Source organism: Alosa alosa, chromosome 5, assembly GCF_017589495.1.
Source record: "Alosa alosa isolate M-15738 ecotype Scorff River chromosome 5, AALO_Geno_1.1, whole genome shotgun sequence".
NCBI classification, from domain to species: Eukaryota; Metazoa; Chordata; class Actinopteri; order Clupeiformes; family Clupeidae; genus Alosa; species Alosa alosa.
This window is the reverse complement of record NC_063193.1, coordinates 20691113-20715284: the sequence shown is the minus strand read 5'-3', so window position 1 is coordinate 20715284 and position 24172 is coordinate 20691113. Positions and strand designations below refer to the sequence as shown.

The window sequence follows — 24172 nt, the reverse complement described above, 5'->3', positions numbered from 1 at the left end:
TCAGATACCAAACAGTGAAATTTATTGTTGAAAGGAACAATTTTACAGAATTGACAAAATACATTTAATGTAAACTACAATTTTGCAGATAGAGAACTTTTATATATTTCACGAAGCCATTTTATTCAGTTGATCGTTATTAATTTCATACACTGTCCAACACAGACAGACTAAGCAGAGGTCAATAAATATTGCTTAACACATAGTCAATATTTGTTAATAATGTTCTGGCCTGTAAAATACTTCCTGGATTACTCTGAATATATTTATATTTGTCTATACCTCAGTAAAACTGAGAAAAAAATATATTATTTGTGTGTACTGTTGCATGTTTTGAACTTGGGTAACTTGAAATTGTCGTACTTTGCATGACGCGCTGAAGACTTTAGATTTCTGAAACATGATCAAGCTCACATGATAAGCACACGCAAAGTCCTTTTTATTCAGATAGAGGCTCCAACTCAAAATACATGGGAAGAGAGAAGGGTTCAGTCTCAAACCCCTCCACATCCGGAGAACATCAACCACATGGTTGTATCGCAGCAACTGGAATGGAAGATTATCATTATTCAAAACATCTCCCACAATACAACAAATAATAACAGGTATCTGATAATAACAGCAAAAAACAGTAGTGATGTATATTTCAACATTTTTTAATATGAATAAATTGGCAAACATGCACTTTTAAGACATCTGAACAATGAAAGAAAAAAAACATCATCCCTGTGATTGTTCTGTTGGAAATTAAAACAAAGGTATAGAAAAAAACTCTGTCTAAATACTGTACTGATGAAATAAATGAAATAAAAAAACTATAAAATGTCCTCATGATAAAACGTATTTAACAAGTTTATACAATTATATAGAAAATATTTTAAAAGAACAAAGACTGAAAAACAACTGATGGAAAAGAAAGTAAGTCAAAAATTAAGACCAATAAATACCCAGTGTGCACACCAGAAACCGAGAAATGCAGACCAACCGGAAGGATACAAACCAAATCTACAGGACAAAAGCCACGCCGCTCTCAGTAACCCAGTGATAGGACAACAAAATAAAAAAAAATCTTTAAGCAGACAAACAAGAAACAAGTATAAATAAAAATGAGGCATTAATAAATAAAAAATGGGGGAGGGGAAAAAACTTTCTGTTAGTATCAAAGAATAAAAAAAGGTTACTTAAAGTGGTCATTTGGAATGTGCCCGATCTGCGACTGCATGCTAGTGGGGGGACTGGAGATGCCCTCGGACCAGTCAGACATGTTTGAGTGTGGGGAGGAGCTGGACCATTGGTCTGGGGAGCCGGGGGACGGGGTGAGGAAGGGGTGGTCCGGCACCTGGAGCTGGTGGTTGGGCGTGTTGCCCTCCATGGTGGCCGAGTAGCTGTGCTGCGAGGGCGGAGTGAGGAACTGGGTGCTGGCCAGGCCGGGCCCGAGCTGGGCGGACATGATCTGAGTCTCCTGGGGCAGGATAGTGTGGATGGGGAGCGAGCCGTTGCCGCCCGTGCCTTGCTGGATGACGTCGGGGCCGCCCATGTCTGCCGAGATGAAGCCCGGGCTCACGCTGCTGGGCGGATTTGAGTTCTGCTGCTGCTGTTGGAGCTGCTGGAGCTGCATTTGTTGCATCGACTGCCCCTGCATCAGGTGAGTCTGGTTGCCCAGGTGGCTGCTGGGCATGGCCGGGAAGCCCATCATCTGCGAGAGTGCGGACGAGGACAGCCCGTTGTGCATCAGGCCGTGTGACACCGAGCCATTGCCCTGGTGACCCATGCCGCCTTGTTGGCCGCGGTTGCCGCCGAGGGTGTTGAACTGTTGCTGGCTGGCCCATGCCGCCGTGCATCCGGGACAGCCAGTCGCACTGGCCATTCCCAGCACTGGCCATAGGCAGGTGGGTGAGGCGTGGGGGGAGCGGGTCAAACTGCTTGTTAGCCATGCCCAGGTGGTTGACGCTGGCCAGGTGGGCCTCGGGCGGCAGGGCCTGCAGGTGGCCCAGTGCCATGGACGTAGGTGAGTGATGGAAGGGCGAGGTCATGAGCGGCGGTGATGACACGTCCGAGATGTAGCCGTGCGGCGACTCCAGCGAGTCGACGGGCGAGAGCACAGCCGAGCTGTCCAGCAGACCGCCTCCGCCGCGGCCGCCCTCCTGGGGCTTCTTCTTCTTGTTCTTCATGTCCTTCCACCGTCCTTGCAGGCCAGGCCCTTGGCGGAGCCGCTGCCGGGCTTGCGGGCCTTCTTGTTCTGGACGGCCGGCTTCATGCTGTTCAGGTAGCCGTTGGGCGAGCAGAGCGGAGGCGACAGGCTGTTGGTCAGTGGGGCGCTGTGCACAGGCGGGCTGCGCACCAGGTTGTACTCGTCCAGCAGGCGCACGATGTCGTGGTGCATGCGCTCCTGGGCGATGTCTCGTGGCAGGCGGTCCATGTGGTCCGTGATCTCGCGGTTGGCAAAGTGCTCCAGCAGGACCTTTGCCGTCTCGTAGCTGCCCTCACGGGCTGCCAGGAATAAGGGTGTCTCCTCCTGAGATGTGAGAAAAAAAAACATTCAGAATCTGGCAGAAGAATACATTTTTCAAGATAATCATAACATATTCAGAATTCCTTATATTTCATCTTAATCAACATGCAACGAAATGAAAAAGGTTCTTTATACTGTTTGTTTATTTAATTCAGTTTAAGTGAATTCAGGTGAATGTCTCTTTAAAGATGACATTATGGTGTTTATTTTACCCACACTTTAAAGAGTGGTTTACTGTCAGAAAAAAAGGCTAACCTTATTGTTCTGCATGTCCTTGTTCGCTCCATTTTTCAGCAGAACCATGGCTGCGTCCATGTTGTTCACAGCTGCTGCCCAGTGAAGAGCGGATTTACCTGCAGTGCACACACATTGAAAAAAAGAAAAATTAAAAAGGTGACTCAAAGTCCATTGTGCAATTTGCTTTCAACATTCTTTATTGTGGTTACTGGTGTACCTTGAAAAATGGCCATAATTGAAAAAAAAAAAATGCAAAAAATATTCAAAGGAATATAGAATTCAGACATATTACTTCTAAGAATATCAATGTTTAGTCCTCTAAGCAGCTTACATGTCACATCATTGTATTTTCAAAAATGTCCCATATTAATATAGTGAATGAAGAAGTGACAGCACAGAGCAAGCAATTCTGACTTACCAAAGTCATCAACAGCATTGACATCAGCGTGGCAGTTGATCAGCTCCTCCACCATCCCCTCAACTGCCAGTCGAGCAGCCAGGATCAGAGGGGTCGTGCCGTCATGCATACGGGCGTCCAAGTCCGTGGCACGATTCCGAATCAAAATCTTTGGAGCGAAATGGTATGCCTCAGTTCAGTTAATGGATTTCAAAGACATGGTAACAGTTGAGATTAGACCTGAGATTAAATTGTTTTAAATATAAGATAAAATATTGTATCAGTGCTTGTGCTGGCCGACGCTGACACGCTAACATGTTTGTAGAACTTTAATAAACAAAACCAAAAATCCATTGACCATTTTGAGGTTCGGTAACCTTGCTATACAATAATAAAAAAAAACACAAAAATTCCACAGTCTGGGTGATTTTTTTTCTGGATTTTGTTGTTTTCTTTATCTGTTCTGCTAAAAATAAATAAATAAAATACTCTTTTGACAATGTGGATCTTTTTGTTTTGCCTGAGAAAAAAAAAACTTGAAGTTGTTGTCGGTGGCCACAGGGACCATGTGAGCCGTTCAACGGTCATCAGCAGGCTGAGGCTCCTCACCTGGAAGACTCCCTGAGCGTCAGCAGCCACGGCGGCGTGGAGGGGCGTGCGGCCCATGTTGTCCTGGATGTTGGCGTCAGCACTGGCCTCCAGGAGGCGCTTGGCGGCGTCGGAGCGGGCGTAGCGGGCAGCGAGGTGCAATGCCGTCTCGCCCGTGCGGTCCGTCTGGTTGTGCAGGTTGGCGCCCTGGTAGATGAAGTCGTTGATGACGTTGGCCGAAGTGTCCTCTTCCTCCTCGCTGTTGCCCGTTTCCAGACCACCTCCGCTGCAGGACGCGATCATCAGAGGAGTGAAGCCATCTGCGGGGGCGAGGAAACGGAGAGAGGGGGAGAAAGAGAGAGGGAGAGAGAAAGATAAATGAATCAACAAATTAACCATAACATGAGTGTGTGAGGAGAGCAGAGACCGGCCCAAGGACAATTTGAAGTAATGATCCACTACAAAGCAACAAACACGGAAGACCATTTGAAAGAAAATGGGTCAAAACTGAATTCTGAGCGGCATGCAAGGGTTTATCAGCATAAATCTTTTGTATTGGATTCAGATAGGCACATGGAGTTTACGGTGCTCACAAAACTAAGCTCCTGGGCTGGCTGCGGCAGCAATTCAGCTGCAAGGCTTCACAGATTTTTCTTCTTCACAAAACAGTAGTTTGTAGCATATCCCTCTTGGTCAGACCCAAGCATTAAAACTTCAAAATAACTTTTTGAAAGGCATTTTATACCACTATTATTAGACACATTTAAATCAATACTGAATGATTTTTATTTTGATATTTCTTTCTTTTAAAGGTATCCAAAACCCACATAAAATCTCTGTTTTTAATCGAGGGTTATTTCCCTGAAAAAGAGAGAAAGATTCCCAATAGGTGTCAGCTCAGTCAGCTGCTTTGAAGTGGATCCCCTTTCCCCCAGGAACTGGGGCTTAAACATAGAGCTCAGGGTAACACACACACACACACAAGCATGAGCACACGTGCACACACACACACACACACACACACACACACACACACCCCTCATCCATATGATCAGAGCAGACCAAATGATGTGTAAACAGCAGAACACTGTCAGACTGTCAGAATCTACAAACCTAAACAGCAATGTTAACACTCTGGTTCTTTGACAATCTGATAAAATGATTACTTAACTTTATACAGCATTGAAAAACAATACAAAATGGCCAATAATAATAATAATAATAATAATAATAATAATTAACAACAACAACTCATTAAATTAATTATTATGTAATTAAATCAATTATCAAATAATATCATGGGCAATGCAATTTAAGCAAAATAAAAAAATGATAAATCTGAAATATTGTGAAATATAGTGCTTCTGATTTGTCGACACATCTCCAGATGACCCAGAGATCTGCATTGATGAAAAGGCCATAAAAAGGGTCCCATACCTGGTCCACGGACATTCACATCCATGCAGTCATTCTCGATTTCGCCTTGTGGAGGTGTGGGGGCAATGGAAGGGATGCGGAGGTCGGCAGCATCCAGGTGCTGTTGGGTCCACTGCCGGTGGTCTGTATGGTCATCGAGGTCCAGCATCGCCTGCTCCTCAAACTGAAGAGCCTAACGATTAGCACATCCCTACACATACTCACTGGAACACAGCTAATTGTTAAAAGAGTGGAAGAAAAGTCTAGAAAAGTCCTCACCCTAAAGCGTTTGTGTTCTGATGGTTCCTCGTCTCCCCATTCGTTCTGGTTGTCATCCATTAAGGAGATGTCCGACAGGTTCTTCAATGGCCTGGAGAGACACAGCCATGATGAGTGCTCTGCAATATGACTTGCAGACCCCTACACTAGAGAGAGCCATGCAGAGGTACTGCTGCAACTGCTGTCCCACTCTCTCCCTTATAGGCACGGTCCTTAACCACAGCCCAAACCTCTGCTGCTGACTGAACCCCCACCCTCTTCTCCACAGCTTTAACGAGTCAATTAATTCTGCAGTGATCGTGACCCGCTGTATCAGTGCAGCAGATGATCAAAGTCCCCTTCCTCCACCCCAGTTTAACCAAACCCCCCTCCACCCCCATTCAACAACTCCCACCCCCAACAGCCCCCACCCAAAACACTCTCCACCCCCACACACACACATATACACACACACCAACTCCTGAAATGGAGGGAAAACGCCCGCAAAGGACGGCACACGTGTGGACTCTTACTTGAGGCCGACGGAGTCCTCGCCGACCGGCTCGCGGCGCTTCTTCTTGTTGGACTCGCTGGCCTTGAAGCCCTCGGGGAACCAGAGCTGGCCCTGCTCGCGGCGCCGCTTGCGGGACGCCACCATGCCCACACCGACGAAGGCCAGCATGATGAGGCCGGCCAGCACCACGTAGATGGGGTAGAGCTCGTTGGGCGGTGGCTGGGTGTTCTCGCCTGCGGACAGAGAGAGATGGGATGGAGCGTGAGTCGTCGAATCAGCAAAGAGGAGCGGGCGAACTGGCCAGTCGTTCGGGGCGGGCGCGGGACCGTCCCGGCTCCTCGCCATGGCGCGCGGGCGGACGGCAGCGGAAAAATATCCCGTTCGAGTGCGAGCGGGGAGAGGCCAACCAAGAGGGGAGCGTGCATTAAAAATCGGGGCCGTTTCATTGGGTAATAATCAGAATTGCTAACCACTCCTGATCATAAAAGAGCTAGAAGAAGGAGAAGGAGAAGCAGGAGAGGCGGAGAGAGAGAGGAGGGGGGAAAAAAACGAGAGAACAGAACACCTCCTCTTCTCTTTCAGCCCAGGGTGCCAAGAGACAACTTTACCAGTCCTTCTTTAAGGGAGGAAAAAAATTAGGGATTAATGAACTTCAAATTACTGCGCACGCTTTAAGCTGTAAAGACGAAGGATTTATTAGGATTTTCAAGATAACAAAGACTCCCAACTTCTAGCACACTCCCGATCAATTCCCCCCCACCCCACCCTTTCTTTCCACTAACGATTTTGAAATGATAAACTCTCCCCACCTAAACCCTTGGAGATGCTCTAAGTCCTGGTATTACACTCAACGAGGTGAAGGTTGCAGCAGCCCTTCATTGCACGAGGAAGTGTGTGTCTGTGTGTGTTAGTGTGTGTCTGTGAGTATGTGTGTGTTAGTGTGTGTGTGTGTGTGTGTGTGTGTGTGTGTGTGTGTGTGTGTGTGTGTGTGTGTGTGTGTGTGTAATGTGTATGTGCGTGTGTGTAGTGTGTATGTGTGAGAGAGAGATAGAGATGGAGAGAGAGGGGGAGAGGGAAAGAGAGAGGGAGAGAGAGAGACAGACGGAGGCATAGACTGACAGAAGAAGATTACCATATCTATGTGCTCATATGTTAAAATGTAGAGGTGTTTTGGCAATATGGTCAGATGAGTTTATTTGGTGGAATTCACCATTTTGGAGACAAAAATCAGGATCTAGCACTTCTTGTGCTCCAATGGGATGTTTACGAAAAAAATTAAGAAAAAAAAAAGAAAAAAAAGGGGGGGAAGGAAAAAAGTCCAACAGGGATGCGTAGAGCAGGGTTTGAGCGTTTGAAATATAAATATGTGATCCACAAAGTGGTGTGGTTACTTACTGGCCACAGCCTCGATGACGTAGGGCATGTCCAGGTTGCCACTGGAGGCGAGGGCTCCTAGGAAAGCCGCCACATCAGTGGCACTCTGGAAGCACTCGGTAGACTGCTGGAAGCACTGCCGGTTGTCAATCTCCAGGTACACCACCGACCTACAGAAGAGAGTGGGATTATTTATTTGTTAGTTTGTTTATTGTTTTTTTGCTTACGTGTTAATCAACCCTTGTTTATTATCACCGCATTGGGCTTATTCCTTAATATGGCCATTATATATCAATGCTTAGCTATGACACACACACACACACACACACACACACGCGCACCCTTTGATCTGCATCTGATCCAGCTCTCGCCGCCGCCGCAGGTTGACCACGCGGTGCATGCCGTCCGTCAGCGTGGCCATGACGCTGGCGCGCGCGTCGGCCCAGCCGTCAGCCACTGAGCGCTTCTTGACGGCGTGCTTCTTGAGCTCCTGCTCGTTGCCGTAGTATGGGTAGATCATGAGCTCGCCCTTGGCGTCGCGGCGGAACACCACGTTGGTGTGAAGCACGCGGCTCAGCTCGCGCAGGAAGCCCGAGAAGTTGCTGCGCAGCTGATCCGGGTGGATGCGCACCACCAGCACCAGGCGCCCCACCGCCAGCTTCTCCGGGACGTTGTTGGCACAGTCCAGACCATCCCACTCACACTCGGCGTTATTGCACCCCTGATCGCAGTGCCCATCGGCATAGTGGTCCTTACAGTATTGGTCGTAAAGCGGGCTGAAAAACAACAATACAAATAAATCAGCATCTCAGTGGGTCCTGTGACCCTTTCATATCTGAAAACACTACAGGCTGTCATATTGTGATGAGGATAATATCCAGTCAAGGGCAATTTTGCATGTATCCTTATGGACCAATCCTTACAGATCCATTATGGTTACATCAAATATAAAAACACTCATACAGTAATTTCCTGTGTATTAGTCGTATTGTGTATAAGCCGCAGGACAGTGTTTTATTTTTAAGTTAAAAGAAACAAAACCTCATAGCTGAAGAAAATGTGCAAAATCAATGTATAAGCCGCGGCTAACAGTTGGGAAATTATAGTAGACATTTCTACTCCTTTTAAAATCCGGTACGGGTTAAGATGACACTCACTTGCACTGGCCCTCCAGGTGCTGGCAGTCGAAGCCGTCATAGAGGCAGCCGGCGTTGTCACACTGCTCGTCGCACTTGCCGTCGTTGAAGTAGCGCCAGCACTGCAGTGCCGCCGAGCAGTTCTTCCACGGATCGTCGAAGTTGAGCGAGCAGTCGCCGCCGTCCCAGTCGCACGCGTAGTTGTTACACTTGCTGTCGCAAACGCTGTCGCCCGAGCGGCCGTTGCAGTCGTCGATCTCGCAGCTGGCCTCCACCTCGGGCGCCGGCGTGACGTCGCGGCCCGGTAAGCCGCCCCGGAAGCCGTAGTCCAGCACGTGGCAGAGCAGGCCGTTGAAGTGGACCGGGCAGATGCAGTGGTAGTAGGGCTCCTCACTGGTGTACTGACACGTGCCGCTGTTGTAGCACGGGTTGCTTTGGCACGGACTGTCGGCCGGGTACTGGCACTCGGGCCCGGTGAAGGCGGCCGGACACAGGCAGCGCGGACTCTTGTGGCCGGAGATGCAGGAGCCGCCGTTGCGGCAGTGCAGGGTGCCACACGAGTGAGCATCACCCTCACAGGTGGAGCCAGTGAATCCCTAAAGATGAACATGGAGTTGAGTAACCTCATTACTGACAGCTAACCGTACGGATAAAAGAGAGGTTCCTTCTGAGCATAAATGCCATGTACAGTAGACACAAGTAGATACACAAAATGACAATACCTTATAAACCTTATAGATATGCTTATCTAAGCATGTTTAGAAATTCTGTTCATTCTATTTGTATATGCATTTCATTTTGTGCATTTCATTTTGAGGAGTGACGGGCTCACTCACCGGTGGACACCTGCAGATGAATCCATGGGCCGTGTTGCTGGCCACTGCACAGGTACCTCCGTTACGACAGGGCTTACTCTTACAGCCATCAAACACCTGCTCACAACGCTTGCCTACAGGGGAAATGAAGGAACTTTAATGTCGCGTTCCAATGACAAACCAAAGCAAATATCTCTTCAAAGGCCCAAGTGCCCTGCTATGTTTTTACTTGAATTCTGCCAGTGAGCGAGCTAAAGGGACTCAGCTGCTTTACTTTCTAATTCCTATACTGTGCTAATCAGCTAACCCAGCTTAGGGGCCAAGGACACTGCGCGAGGGTGGACGGTACCTGTGTATCCAGTGCGGCACTCGCAGCGGTAGTTGTTGGTGAGCTGGACGCAGTTGTGTGTGCCGCGCGGGTCGCAGGGGTTGGACAGGCACTCGTTGACGTCGCCCTCGCAGCGCTCACCCACATAGCCAGCGGGGCAGATGCAGTGGTAGCCGCCCACGCCGTCCACACACTCGCCGCCGTTGAAACACTTGGGCTCCTTAGTGACCGGGTCAGTGGACGGGTTGCAGTCGTCCACATTGATCTCACAGTGGATACCTGAATGTGACAAGGTTTGGCATTTCACCGTTAATAAAAAACATGTATCTTCCCACTGTGTAGCAAAGAGCTGATACTGAGTAACAACACTGAAATATAAAGTCATAATACTGAATAAAAATGACACAAAAAAGAATAACAGGGCTGATATCTGATGACTAACAGAGAACTATTCTGTTTAGAACGGCGCCAATTAGCGTTGATTTTCAGATGTTAGGGTAATTAGCGAGATCTCTTAATGCGCGTCAGACAGTTCAGCAACCCCTCCACCCTCAGTGTGTGTGTGTATGTGTGTGTTGGGGAGGGATGCAGGGCAGATTTCCTGCCTGCTGGATGCACTTAATCCCTCATTAATGCAGAAGAGGAGAGGCAGGAGGGGGTCGGGAAGATGAAACACTTGGGGAGGTGTGAGGAGGTGGAGTGGCATCCTGACCTTGGGTTCCCCGGGGACACGAGCATTTGTAGGTATTGATCAGGTCGATGCAGGTGCCTCTGTTCTGGCAGGGCTGCGAGAGGCACTCATTGATCTCGTTGGAGCAGTTTGTCCCGTGATAGCCAGGAACACACTGAGACAGAGAAGAGGATAGGGAGAGAGAGAGAGAGAGAGAGAGAGAGAGAGAGAGGGAGGGAAAGTGTAGATAAAGGGTATGAGAGACAAATCAATGCCTAGCATGAAGACAGTGTTATTTTTGATTACCTAGCTCACCCCCCGTCTTTTTTGACTGGTCAGCAAACATTTCCTACACCCAACCAACCATTCATACATCAGCTTAAAACAGCTGGTAGCCATGTTTGAAGCGTCCAGTCCACTTAGCAACTGTGGTCTTCTAAAGAAACTCATCAGCAGGCAGAAATTCCTCACAGGGAGTTTCCTGATCGGTTAATACAACTTGCTACTTGTTTTAGCTGCTACTGACAGATCTCCACAGAACTATCTAAATAAAAAAAACAGCCATCATGAACAGACTTACATTTAGTTTTTTCTAAAGTCGTTAAAGATAATTATCTAGTTTCAACATTTAAACAGCCCACACCTGAATTGACAGTCTCTAAACTACTGTAGCAAAGTACTGTAAAAAAAGTACTGTAAAAAATAATCTACTAACAGCCATAAAACAATCCCACTCAGACTCACCTCGCAGGTGTATCCTCCCAGGTAGTCAGTGCAGGTGGCTCCGTTCTGGCAGGGGTTGGGCACACACTCGTCCACCTGCTCCTCACAGTAGCTGCCCGTGTAGCCCGCCTGGCAGCGGCAGAAGTGCGTGTTGCCAGCGTCCAGGCACTGACCAGAGTTACGGCACAGGTGGGTCACCTCCACACCTGCAGCAAGCCAGGGAAAAGACGGACGTCAGGTCTCATGAAACCACTCACAGATCACACAGTCTCTATACTATAGCTATACTGTCCAAAAATCATTCTAGCAATATATACAGCACAATAAATAAATAGTTTAAAAATATTAAAATTGGTAAAATGGTAGTTTAAGTAAATATGGTGGAGCTTACCTTGCTGTTTGGCGGCCACTTCACAGGACACACTGGGCACATCACAGTAGAGCCCTGTCCAGCCACTCTGGCACTCACAGCTGTAGGTGGTGCCAGTCTGCCAGCACTTGCCCCCGTTCTTGCATGGAGAGGAGTCGCACCACCGCACCAGGTTCTAAGAGAGGTAAAAACAATTGTGTCTTATACATACTTCTTCTTGTGTATGGTTCATGTGTTGTGAAAACATCAAACAACAATAAGGGGTGGACTTTGTACAAACAACTGATTGTGGATTTAAGTGCATAATAACTATGGGATTAAAGGTGAAACGTCTGTGACAAAGTCAATGCCTCTGAACAACCACAGAACCTATACTGCTTGAGACTGATGGTCTGGGAATTGGAGGTTGTGGAGAAGGGTATCTTTACCTGACAGTTGAGTCCAGTATAGCCTTGAGGACAGGTACACTTGTAGGTGCCAAAGCTGTCCTGGCATGTGCCCCCATTCAGACATGGCTTGGAGTCGCACTCATTGATGTCGTGCTGGCAGTAGCTGCCAGTGAAGCCGGGTGGACATAGGCAGGTGAAGGTGTTGATGCCATCCACGCAGGTGCCCCCATTAAAACAGGAACTAGAATAAAAAAAAAAAACATAAATAGGTGCAAATTAACTAATGTGTTCTATTCTAGTTCAGGCGCATATTGCCATACAATAAACAATTGCTTCTATGATTAAATGATCGTACCATGAATGTCCTGAAGTATCCAGAGTCTATGGCTAATATTTACTGTGCCTATAGTTGTAGTTTAGAAATGAACCAAAGGGGGCGCCAGTGGACCAGGAAAAAAATTAACAAGCCTATTGTGACTGTTCCGTAGCACATGGGATAGCTTTTCTTGTCGAGCCCAGAATAGGTGGAAAGTCAGGTTCAGACAGGAAAGGGCGCTGGTTAGGCCTTCTGGGCCAGTCCAGCTGTGATTTCACAGATCACTCGGCAGCTAGTGTGTGGCGGTGGACTTCCCCCTCCCCTGGACCCGGCGCTTCCTAGCCTGCCTTGTGGCAGCGGCTGCTGTGGCCAAGCCATCACCACGGGGGTGGGGTGGGGTTAGGGGGTGGTTGGACTCATCCTGCCTAACCTTTTGACGCCTGTAGAGTGCGCTCACCTCTCTGTGCAGTCGGGCGTGTTGTTCTCACAGTGGATTCCGCTGAAGCCCGGTGGGCACGTGCACGTGTAGCTGTCAACGAAGTCGGTGCAGTTGGCGCCGTTCTTGCACGGGTTGCTCTCGCACTCGTTGATGTCCTCCTCGCAGCGCGTGCCACGGAAGCCCGGCTGGCACGAGCAGACGAAGCTGTTCACGCCGTCTTTGCAGATGCCGCCGTTGTTGCACGGGTCTGGTGGGGGAGAGACAAAGAGCATAGAGCGGTTAGGAGGCTTTAATCCAACAATATGAGGATCGGGAGAACAGTGGAGACTGATGGGAGATGGAGTTCTGGGGCTTACTGGGCTTGCAGTCGTCAATGTCGGTCTCACAGTTGCGTGCGGTGAACCCGGATTTGCAGCTGCACTGGTAGCTTCCAATAGTGTTTTGGCAGGAGGCTCCGTTCTTACAGGGATTCTTCACACATTCATTTATGTCGATCTCACAGGTCTGACCTAAAATCAACAGTGATGGGGGTTTAGCATTCATTCAAGATAAATGACACATATTCATAAAGAGTCATACTGTACTGTGCTTTATGTTTTAACCCTTAAAGGAGTACCGTCACACCGGTGTGACGGGAATGTTGGGAAATGAACATTCTAAAGAATATCTGGGTTCATTGAATTCAACATAGAATTTTAGAACCTTCAATTGTTGCGGAACTTAGAATGTTCAAAAACCTACACCTTTAAGGGTTAAGAGTTCTATCATGTGAAAGCATCTCAGAAATGTGAAGTGTGCGGTGCTCTGGTGTGTCCCCCACACACCTTGCCAGCCTTTGGGACAGACACAGGAGAAGCTCTCGTAGTCCTCCGACTCGCGGCACTCGCCCCCGTTCTTGCAGGGCTTGGGCGCGCAGGGCTCCAGCAAGGTCTCACAATTCTCCCCTGGGAAGGAGAGGACAAGGACAGTGATTACGCATCCGCAGGCACATACACAGGCATCCCACACAGACCGGAATAATAATAATAATAACAACAACAACAAGCGGCTGTTCCACTCGCTGGATGCAAACTGTGTTTAATTAGGGCCGGCTGTCTTCTTTTTTAGACTTTACTGATTAATGACTGACTGATAACTGATATATTTTGAGAAGGAGAGCAAGCAGTTTGCCTCTTCCCAGACATTTCCCTATCTGTTTCCATGACATCCAGGCTCAGGGCAGGAAGCAGGGCTGAACTTCCTGCCATTGTGCAGTCATTTGCTTTTCTGTGAGAATGGAAGTGGGGAAACAGGAAATGTGTCAGGGTTACTGTTCCCACCCCATACCAGGCGAGAACGCTGTTATTACAACAGGGCCGAGCGTGTGGATTTTTCCAGAAGGATCGGTTCGGAGAGGACAGATTTTCGGCATCTCGGGCCAGAGGGGCTGCTCATCACTATCTGTTTTCTCAAATAATACAACCCAGGGGGAGCGCTGGGCTTTTGGAGGGCTTTCAGGACAGAGTTTTCCTACGCTGCTATCAGAAACACTCCTCTCTGAGGGAGAGTGTGGGCGGTAGGAAGGGGGTGCAAGATCAACAGATGACCAGCTCTCTCTGTGAAGGAGGAAGCCTTGCTGCTTAACCTCATCAACAACTTGGGCTTTCTAGAGACAAGTTTTTCCCCTCTCTGTCAACATGGCCAAAGTCGAGGGGACATACTGAGAACATGCCAAAAACCACCACAAGTAAACTTCAAAGCTCAAAACACATACATGGGAGCAGATGAACTAGGGCTCAACAACATTTACATGAATGATCGAAACAAAACAAACCATCCACAACAAAAGAAAAGCCCGTTTTCATACCAGTGTAAGGCAGTATGCAGTTGCATTTGTAGCCCGCGACATCATCGATACAGTTGCCTTGGTTGAGGCATGGGTTGGAGGCACACTCGTTAATGTTAGTTTGGCAGTTAGGACCTACAGAGCAGAGGTTAAAACACAAAAAAACACAAATGGTCAGGTTAGGGCCGGGGTCAGGGGTCAAGGGGGTATGGTCACAATGCTGGGCACGAGCATGGAGGCCTTGGAGGCGCCACTGACCGCTGAAGCCAGCCCGGCACGTGCAGTAGTAGCCACTGGTCATGTCGCGGCAGCTGCCTCCGTTCATGCAGGGGTTGGAGTCGCACTCATTGTTGTTGATGTCACAGTTTTGGCCACTCCAGCCGTTGTCACAGATACAGTTGTAGCTGCAGACAAACAAAATACAAAATTGAGGTCATCTTCAACATCAACTGGGGCAGCATGTGGTGTTTAGCCAAACTGAGTATAACAAAGACCTAAATAGTCTGGAAATTTGAAATGACCCCAACATACCCGTTGACCTGATCTTGACAGTGGCCATGGATGCAGGGGTTGCTAAGGCACTCGTTGATCTGGGAGCGACAGGTAGGGTCCTGGAAGCCTTCACGACACTGGCAGGTGAAGCCGTTGATGCCATCCACACAGGTGCCCCCGTTATGGCACGGGTTACTCTGACACTCATCAATGTTGATGTTGCACATGGTTCCTGCAATGCAAGTTCAAACAAAAACATTGGCTCTGCTCTGTGCTGCAGTTTATTTTGATTCTTGCAGACCTTTGTAGGTGTCTATTATGTTAAAGACTCAGTGCATACTAAACAACAAAGCCTCTTAAAAGGGGCCAATTTCTATTCATGCTGCTATGGCTGCACTTGTACAGTATTTAGGGTGTAGGATTCCTTTTGACTTTCCACTTGCTGCAACAGACACCATTCAACTGCAGACACTGTTCACACGCAGTCTTTTCAGTGCTGGCCAACTACACTCAGCAAACCTGCTCCCAGCTCCACCACCACCTCCACCTCACCCCACCTGCCCCCTCCCTTTTAAGAGATTGACTTTCAAAATCTTTCCCAAAATCGTTTCTCCCGTTTGAGTCCCAGATGTTCCGATGTCCTTTCAGCTGAATGTGGACTGAGGTGGCTTGTGTGTCCGTGCCACAGCCTAGGGACCGGCAAGGGATTGTGCCTCAGTCTGTGTGTGCGTGTGTGTGTGTGTGTGTGTGTGCTCTGGTAAACTGACACCCGGGTCTGAGGGGATGGGGTGGGTGGGAGGTGCAGCGCTCGCTGGCCAGCTGTCTTCCCCACACCCTCCTTTGTCTCCGCTCCCACCTGCGTAACCCTTTCTTACCTGAGCGGAGGCGTTCCCGCAGGCCCGCCCAGTCAGCACACACGGAACCCTCAGCGCCACAACACGGAACCTCAGCGCCACAACACGGAACCTCAGCGCCACAACACGGAACCCTCAGCGCCACAACGACACGGTGCTACACAGCGCTTCTGTTTCATGTGCCATTTACTCAGGTTACTCCTTACCTAGACCGCTTTATTACACTTACTGACTCATTTCTGTTTCCGTTTTCTTACCTGTGTAGCCTGGCTTGCACGTGCACTCGTAGCCGTTGATCTTGTCGATGCACGTCCCGGAGTCACACGGGTTGCTTTTGCAGTCATCCAAGTCGATTTCACAGTTGATACCTGTGGAGTCATCCATTGGGTTTGAGCCTACAGTTCCTGACATGCATTTGTTCTCACAAAACAACTGGTGTGATTGCAGACTCAACAAGGATAAGTCAAGCCAAGTCTAATTTATTTGTATGACTTGCTCAGGGCTCAAAGCAAGGAAAATGTCTGAGCCTGAAGTTAAAAACCATTATGCATCACTATCTACTTTCAAATATATACCCATCCCACACCTGAAATCAGGCACAATGCCTGAGGACTTTAAGATGCGCTCGCTTTACCTGAGGTGCCCTTGGGGCAGAGGCAACGGTAGGCGTTGACGCTGTCCTGGCAGGTGCCTCCGTTCTGGCATGGCTGGCTGAGGCACTCGTTGATGTTGGTCTCGCACAGGCGCCCGGTGTAGCCCGCCTTGCACTGGCAGCTGAAGGAGGCCAGGCCGTCCTTGCATGTGCCATAGTGGCAAGGGTTGGACGCACATTCGTCGACGTCAAGCTCGCAGTGCTGTCCGGTGTAACCTGAGTGGGGAAACGCACAAGGCGTCAAATAATGTTATTCTGACCAACTCTTTTTTTTTTTTAATTTCTCCATTTAGAATGCAGATCTAAAAAAAACATTCTTTATAAAAACCATGTCTGAATTGTCTCGCATCAGTGGTTCCTTTGAATTCTTCAAGTATTCAGTTAATATAAACTTCACATCATATGCACAGACATGTGGTCAACCGTTATAAGGCGAATTTTGTGTGCTAGTTGCTTTTCATAACATCCTCCAATCAACTTCAGTGGTAAGCAGAGCCACCCCAGTGCCGGGGCATATAGGGCAGCCAAATGTAGTGTGAAGAGCAGAGTATGCCGACAGGACTGACTGTGTACAGCCAAATGTAGTGTGAAGAGCAGAGTATGCCGACAGGGCTGACTGTGTACAGCCAAATATAGTATGAAGAGCAGAGTATGCCGACAGGGCTGACTGTGTACAGACAAATGTAGTATGAAGAGTAGAGTATGCCGACAGGGCTGACTGTGTGATGTGCTCGTACCTTCAGTGCATTCACATGTGTACTTGTTGGGCCCGTCTGTGCATTTGGCGCCATTCTTGCATGGTGTGCTGGCGCACTCATCTGCATCCACCTGGCATTGGCTCCCACTGAAGCCTGAGAAGAGAAGGAGGGAGGGGAGTGGTGAGAAACCCAGGCCAAGGGAAGGGGGGTTGGGGTTGTGTGTGTGTGTGTGTCCTTCTTTCACTCCTGCTGCTTCTCACTCTAGCAAAGCCTGCCATTCCTTCAGTCATCTCCTCCCAACACGGCCATTACAGGGCCCATGTGAGCATTTGGGAGAGCAGGAGGAGGAAGAGGGGGGTCAGGGGTTGGGGTGGGGGTGAGGAGTTTGGGGTTGGGGTGGGGTTGGGGAGCAGGGGCTGCCACCTTGCATTCACTGACACCTCAGCCCCCTCCGCTATCCCCAACCCTACTCCTTGCCTTTCAAATCTCCTTTCAGCAGGACCCTATAAGGGAGGCCAGAATGGAGTAGAGGGCTGGGGGTGCGGGGTGTTACATGGGGTGGGGGGTGGAGGGGGGTGTTTGGGGGGTCCTTCAGGGGCCCTCCTCTGACCATAGCCCGGGCCAGACAAAAGCTGCGCTGTCTGCCCCAATGCAGCACTTGAGCCGCGCCGGTTGCTGCTTGCTTTTGTTCTTCCGAAACATTTTCCATCACAATGGGGGAAATTCGCCCAGCCTGCCTTCATCCTACTCGCAGACTGGCCCCTTCACAAAAGGGCCCTGTCTGACCCGGCGACCCCCTCCATTCACCGCCATCATCATTCAGAGGAACCCAGCAGGCCCTCGCTCTCCCCCAGTTATTCTAATCTCCTCTAACAACGTCTGCTGCCTGCCAGTGTGCTCCCAGCACTGGCCTGCACAATAAAAGTCATGTCTCTGTTGCCGCGCATACCCAAACTACCCTCCTTATTTGTTTTAGGCTGCTACACTTCTGTTTACACTTGGGGTTTAGCATTTGAGGGAGCACGAACACAACTGTCATTTTTAAATTGAGAAATGACAGAGCAGAGCTGAGGGTCTTGGCTGTGGGTATGTGGTCTTCCCTGTGACCCTGTGCACTTGGCTCTCTTGTGCTTCCATATGCGATGGCCCTCCTGAGTCACTGGGACTTTCTGCACCGGTGCTGCTGTCGAACATTTCAAAAATCCCGGCCACAGTTGCTGTGGAGACTGCTGTGTACATAAATGAAAGGCGCCCCGGGCTGACATGCTTTCCAAAGGGACTAATTTACATCTCAAGGAGAACTGGGGGGCCTGATGCTTCACCACACACACACACACACACACACACCTTTTCAGTACAGCATGCCGGGCCCCACAAATCTCCAAATGCTCTAGGATTTTAGGCCCCCAACCGGGCACACTCTCCACCCCACCCCTCCAACACTACCAGCGCTTGCCAAACTAGAGTAGCTTTTCAGCCGCAGAGCCCAGTGCAGCCTCACTCCCGGCGTGCTCATTCCTCCACATCCTGAGATGAAATGCGACGCCGTTTGTCCTTTTGTGAGGGGGCACCTTTAATCTGTCCCTTTTTACATGGCACCCTCTCCTCCCCCCTCCCGGCCGCTCCCTTTCACTGGCGCCAAGAAGAAGAGGGAAAAGAAACGAGGAAGGAAAAAAACTTTACAAAAACACACGTTTGGCGGGAAAAAATAAAAAAAAAGAGTCCCTCTTGCTTGTTACATTCCTGAGGCACCCCACGCAAAAAACACAACAGCACAAAGACCTCCAGGAACCATGGTCACCATAGTCTCTCACCAGTGGAATCCCTTTATATCATTAAACTTGATTAAAAACATTTAAAGAAATCAATAAACTGGTACTGACCCTACAAAACACCACAACAATATAAGGAATGTAGGCAGCTGGGTCTTTATTTCTCCCTTGTTTACAGAAATGAGATCTAAAGAAAGAAAAGGATTCAGGCTAAATAACGGCTATGCGAATTGTCTGGCATCAGTGGTTCCTTTGATTAACATCATACATATTCAGTCAATATAAAGTTCACATCATGTGCACAGACTCTAAAGATGTATTGTTGTTGCTAGTTGCTTTTCATAACAGCCTCCAAACAATTCTAAGGGATATCTACCCCTCCAAACTCCAAAACAGTTGTGTATGCACACGTGGAAGTGTGCGCGAGCTGCATTTCGATGTGCACTCTGGCTGAGATCACTTCTAAAAAAGCCCTCTTATGGATTTTCCCCTGGCCGTCCAGCCTCTGGCTCCCTAAGCTCGCCTGGAGGTGAGGATTTACTGCACCCCTCTGGCCCTGTCCTGGGGGGGTGGATGGGGATGGGGGATGTGGGTGGGATCGACCCCTGCATACACTCACCTGTGGGGCACTGGCACTCAAAGCTGTTGATCTTGTCGATGCACTCCCCATTGTTCAGACAGGGCATGCTGGCGCACTCGTTGGTATCGATCTGGCAGTAGATTCCCTCGTAGCCTGCCAATTAACATGGAGAATCATCTTCAGCATTATTAAGAATGGAGGGAGATCAATCCTCCCCCGCCCAAAAAAAGCTTTTGTTTACCCGGCCAGATTGTGAATTACTAGTGCATACATATAACAAGAGATACCTGAGCGAACCTGAGGACGCTGTATGCGAAACGCGTTGTTCGCTCTGAATAAAATCAAGTAAAAGTTGTTCGCTCTGAATAAAACAGTGTGCGGTGGAACTATCTCTATTTTTGACATATAACATGAGCTTTGGATGGCTGTTGCTTTATGGACCAATTAGCGTTAAGTCATCCTCAGCATTATTAAGGAGAGCAGAAATCAATCAACCAAACCTTTGTACTCTAGCCAGGTTGCTTGGGTTGATGGGTAAATTGACATCATATGCATAACACAGGCTAGTTTAGGGTTACTTCTCTGAACAAAGGAAGCTAATGATAAAGCATTGTCCAAGACTAGAGGCATAACACTGTTAAATGTGGGTGTGGATGTGCTATTCTATACTGGCTATTTAACTAAACGACTTGAGTAAAGTACCGGCTAGCTCCTAACTGCTAAGCGGGACCCTTACCTGGCATGCAGATGCATTTAAAACCTCCAATTTGGTCCAGGCAGGTTGCATCGTTTTGGCAAGGGTTGGACATGCACTCGTTGATATCGAGCTCACAGCGGGCACCTATGTAGCCAGCAGGGCATCTGCACTGAAACGAGCCTTTGGTGTTGAGGCACTTCCCTCCATGCTCACAAGGGTTGGAACCTGCAGAGCACACCAACAAACATCAGCCATCATCAGACCACATGAGCAAACCAGTGAGTATAACCTCAGCCCAGGTACACCTATTCAAATGCTTTACTAAAAGGTGCCACCGAAAAGATTCTTACCCAGCGAGCACTCGTCAATGTCAACGTCGCAGGATGCCCCAACGTAGCCCGCGGGACAGGTGCAGATCGCTTTGCCGTTTACGGGATTCGTGTCACAGTTGGACCCTTTTTTGCACGGACTGCTTATGCAGGCATCCTCCAAATGGCAGAGCAGACCTGTATCAACACATAGGCAAGAACCCACGTCAGCACTTACACTGTGCAACCCATAACCTTATTCTTAGTCTTATTAACAGAACATCAACATTAAGTATATATATAAAAAACATTAAAAAAAATTTGAAAAGAAATACAACGCAATTGAATTGAAAATATAAACATTTGATGTATCTGGCTGTAGCAACTGGACGAGCTTGAAACTGACCTGTTCTACCAGGGGGGCACTCGCAGTAGAAGGAGGCCACGCGGTCGTGGCAGGTGGCGCCGGCGGCGCAGGCAGCATCGGCGCAGTCGTCGATGTTCTCGCTGCAGTCGTCTCCCGACCAGCCGTTCACGCACACACAGTGGTAGCCGCCCAGGGAGTTGAGGCAGGTGCCACCGTTCTGGCAGGCGTTTGGCATCAGGTCACACTCGTTGACGTCCTCCCGGCATAGCTGACCTGTGAAACACAAAGCAATAGAGCTCTCTTAGCGGTGCCGACCTGTGCATACCTACACTCCAGTGAGGAAGCAGAGCTTACCAGATGCATCACAACAGTTATTGGCCACATGAACATTAAATCAAACTTGAACACTGAGGTATGTGATCCTCAGTAGTACAGTAGATCACAGGATATGTCTCCTAATAATGTAGATAAACTAATTTCTAACTAAGACACAAATTCATTCTAGATGAAATAAGAATGTCATAGCCTGCTGTTTGAATACTATAAACTTGAAATATATTCATTTGAAATACACACAAATATGACAGGATGCATGTCAGTGTAGTACCTGTCCACTCCGGTTTGCATTGGCAGTTGTAAGTGTTCACTCCATCCACACATACACCTTCATTCTCACACAGGTGGTCTGTACAGTCATTGATGTTGTGTTCACAGTTCTGCCCATTGAAACCTGAAAGAATTAAAAGGTGGAGAAGACATTTTAGCCTCAAACTGTCCTGACAACTGAACTGTCTGTCACATCTTACAAGCAAAGGCAATTTAGAAGCGATGTACATAACCTGGAAAAAGTTGCCATTATTCCTAAATAAAACTTCTTATAATTTATTTTTCCTGGAATATTCATATTAGACTTGATGCTCTCCTTTTTCATATCTTTATTTGGAAAAAAAATAATACACACAGGTGCCCGTTTGTCCGTCATCGGTTTCCTTTCATTTTTTCATTCAACTTTTTTGTCGTAAAAGTTGGCCTCGGCTGTATTAGGGACAGCAAACCTCACTGACACTGACCGCTGTTTCCTCTCTTGCTACAATCAGCAGCAGCTGCTCTGGCTCAGTCAGGGATGAGAGAGAGAGGGATAGAGAAGAGAGAGAGGGATAGAGGAGAAAGAGAGAGAGAGGGATAGAGGAGAGAGAGAGAGGGATCGAGGAGGGAGAGAGAGATAGAGGAGAGAGAGAGGATAGAGGAGAGGATAGAGGAGAAGGAGGAGAGAGGATAGAGAGAGAGAGAGATATAGAGAGAGAGAGGGATAGAGGAGGGAGAGAGAAATGGATAGAGGGATAGAGGAGCACAGGCCAGAGAGGAGACAGGAAGCGCTGGCAGGCTTGGAGTAGGTCGGAGAAGCCGCTCGGACGGGATCCTCCGCCATTTTTAAATCACAGACAATGGCCGTGGCCAGGCGGCCATTTTGAAAAGCACAGGCCAGGAAAGCACTTATCCAGACTGAGGATGTTGTCCTTCGACCGTTTCCTCATGATAAGCGCAAATGTTTTCCTGCCCCCTGGTACACAATCACACACTGCACTCACAGGCGTGCAGATAGTCATAGATGCAAACTTACACACATAAGAACAGACTCACATTTACATTGGCACAGTGCTAAAAGACATGAAAAACATGTCTCATTCATTCAGATGCTCTACTATAGCTCAGGACAAGCTACATTGTCCACTGTATGTCCACATTCCAGTCAGGAAATGTTTGTCAAGCTGCTGTGCCTTCTGCATGACATTGTTCAGTCAAAATATTTACAAAGTAAATTTTCAAAAAAGTGGCGCATCACCGACAGGTATTCTCCAGTACTGGGTCACCTGTACCTGGACTACAACTCCAGTACTGGCTTGTAAGATTGTCTGCCTCGACCATTTGATATTACATGCAGAGGTGTAGAAGTCCGGCTTCAGAAAGTAAAAGTCCTGCCACTTTTTTGTTCCAACCATTCACTTACTCATTCTAATTAGCACAACTCTTAAGCAAAGGCTACAAGACACCAACCTCGCTCCAGCTGCGAGATCACAACACATGTTTGGCACGATTTATTCACAACATAGATAGATAGATAGATAGATAGATAGATACTTTATTGATCCCCAGGGGAAATTCAAGGTCTCAGCAGCATACATACAACACAAACACATTCGCACGATGTATTCACATCTCAACTTTTGCTGGCGGAATATGTGTAGATAACTGCCATGTTTGCGTTATGAACTAACCCCATCCATTTCTATGGGAGATTCTTTGAGTGGTGTGTCTCTTAATTAAGAAGTCTCTGTCTTAAGCCAGGTTGATCAACTAATTAGTGAAATCACCTATTTAAGCGCACAGGTAGAACCAATACACGACTTTTACTTTCCGAAGCCGGATTTTTACATCTCTGATTACATGTTCACTTTAAAATATCTACTGTGGATGTATTTGTACACAGACACACACAAAAAACATACCTGGAAGGCAAGTGCACTGGTAGGTGGTATCTCCTTTCTGCACACAAGTGCCCCCATTGTTGCAGGGCGATGGATTGCAGGGCATGTAGAGGGTCTCGCAGTGTTTGCCAGTGTACTCCTGTGGGCAGCGGCAATGGTAGGTTCCCACCTCGTTGACACAAGTGCCGCCATTCTTGCAGATGTTAGGGTTCTGGGTGCACTCATTGACATCCTGCTTACAGGTCTGTCCGTAGAAGGTTGGCGGGCAGTCGCACAAGTAATGGGATTCGAAGGCTCTACAAGTACCGCTGTTGGCACAGGGGTTCGAGGCACAGGGATCTGCCTGCTGGCATGTTTTACCTAGAGTGAAAAAACAAAACAATTATCATCATGTCTCAAGAATTGTTGTGCACAGGGCTCAGAGCATGCTTGAAAAAGAGATGTAAGATCTCCATGGGACTCACCTGGTAAAATAATGGATAAATACATAAATAAATAAAATAACGAGATAACAAAATGTCATGTATGTTATGTGATAGACACATAACAGAGTGTTCTAAGGCCCGGACAGCACTCTCTATGTTGGCAGTGCTCTCTTGACAGTCTCACCTGACCAACCAGGGCGGCATCTACATCGGTAGTCCCTGGTGCTGAGAAGTTCGCAGGTGCCTCCATTTCGGCAAGGAGAGTTCAAACACACGTTGTCCATCGGCGTCAGGCACAGCTTGTCCATAAAGCCTGGCCGGCAATTGCAGACAGCCTCGTACCGGATGCCGCGTTTAGCCACCTGACAGGTGCCTCCATTTTCACAGGGGCTGAAGTAACAGGGGTTGTGGTGCTCACATCTCGATCCCAGGTATTTCTCCGGACACCTGATAAGAGAGGAGACAGAGAGAGAGAGAGAGAGAGAGAGAGAGAGAGAGAGAGAGAGATAGACAGATAGAGAGATTATACTCTAG

General features: G+C 48.3%; 1 protein-coding gene and 1 non-coding gene across 2 annotated transcripts in view; both read right to left on the bottom strand.

Annotated features, from left to right (window-relative positions):
* notch1b (notch receptor 1b) overlaps positions 1–24172 on the bottom strand; it is a 34576-nt gene continuing 10404 nt past the window's right edge. Inside the window, 34 exon segments of the mRNA XM_048243233.1 lie at positions 1–1825; positions 1827–2177; positions 2180–2515; positions 2768–2865; positions 3168–3315; positions 3756–4054; positions 5172–5334; positions 5430–5520; positions 5942–6155; positions 7318–7466; positions 7638–8072; positions 8454–9028; positions 9269–9381; positions 9597–9854; positions 10288–10420; positions 10990–11174; positions 11360–11513; positions 11767–11968; positions 12501–12729; positions 12839–12991; positions 13307–13426; positions 14329–14442; positions 14566–14711; positions 14839–15031; positions 15911–16021; positions 16288–16521; positions 17043–17156; positions 19395–19508; positions 20092–20277; positions 20403–20558; positions 20767–21000; positions 21335–21457; positions 23235–23573; positions 23823–24085. Coding sequence (XP_048099190.1) covers positions 1178–1825; positions 1827–2177; positions 2180–2515; positions 2768–2865; positions 3168–3315; positions 3756–4054; positions 5172–5334; positions 5430–5520; positions 5942–6155; positions 7318–7466; positions 7638–8072; positions 8454–9028; positions 9269–9381; positions 9597–9854; positions 10288–10420; positions 10990–11174; positions 11360–11513; positions 11767–11968; positions 12501–12729; positions 12839–12991; positions 13307–13426; positions 14329–14442; positions 14566–14711; positions 14839–15031; positions 15911–16021; positions 16288–16521; positions 17043–17156; positions 19395–19508; positions 20092–20277; positions 20403–20558; positions 20767–21000; positions 21335–21457; positions 23235–23573; positions 23823–24085 — 7381 coding nt within the window. The 3' untranslated portion in view covers positions 1–1177.
* On the bottom strand, positions 16649–16713 carry LOC125295371. The gene has a single exon (XR_007193662.1). It is a non-coding gene; the product is annotated as a small nucleolar RNA SNORD42 (small nucleolar RNA).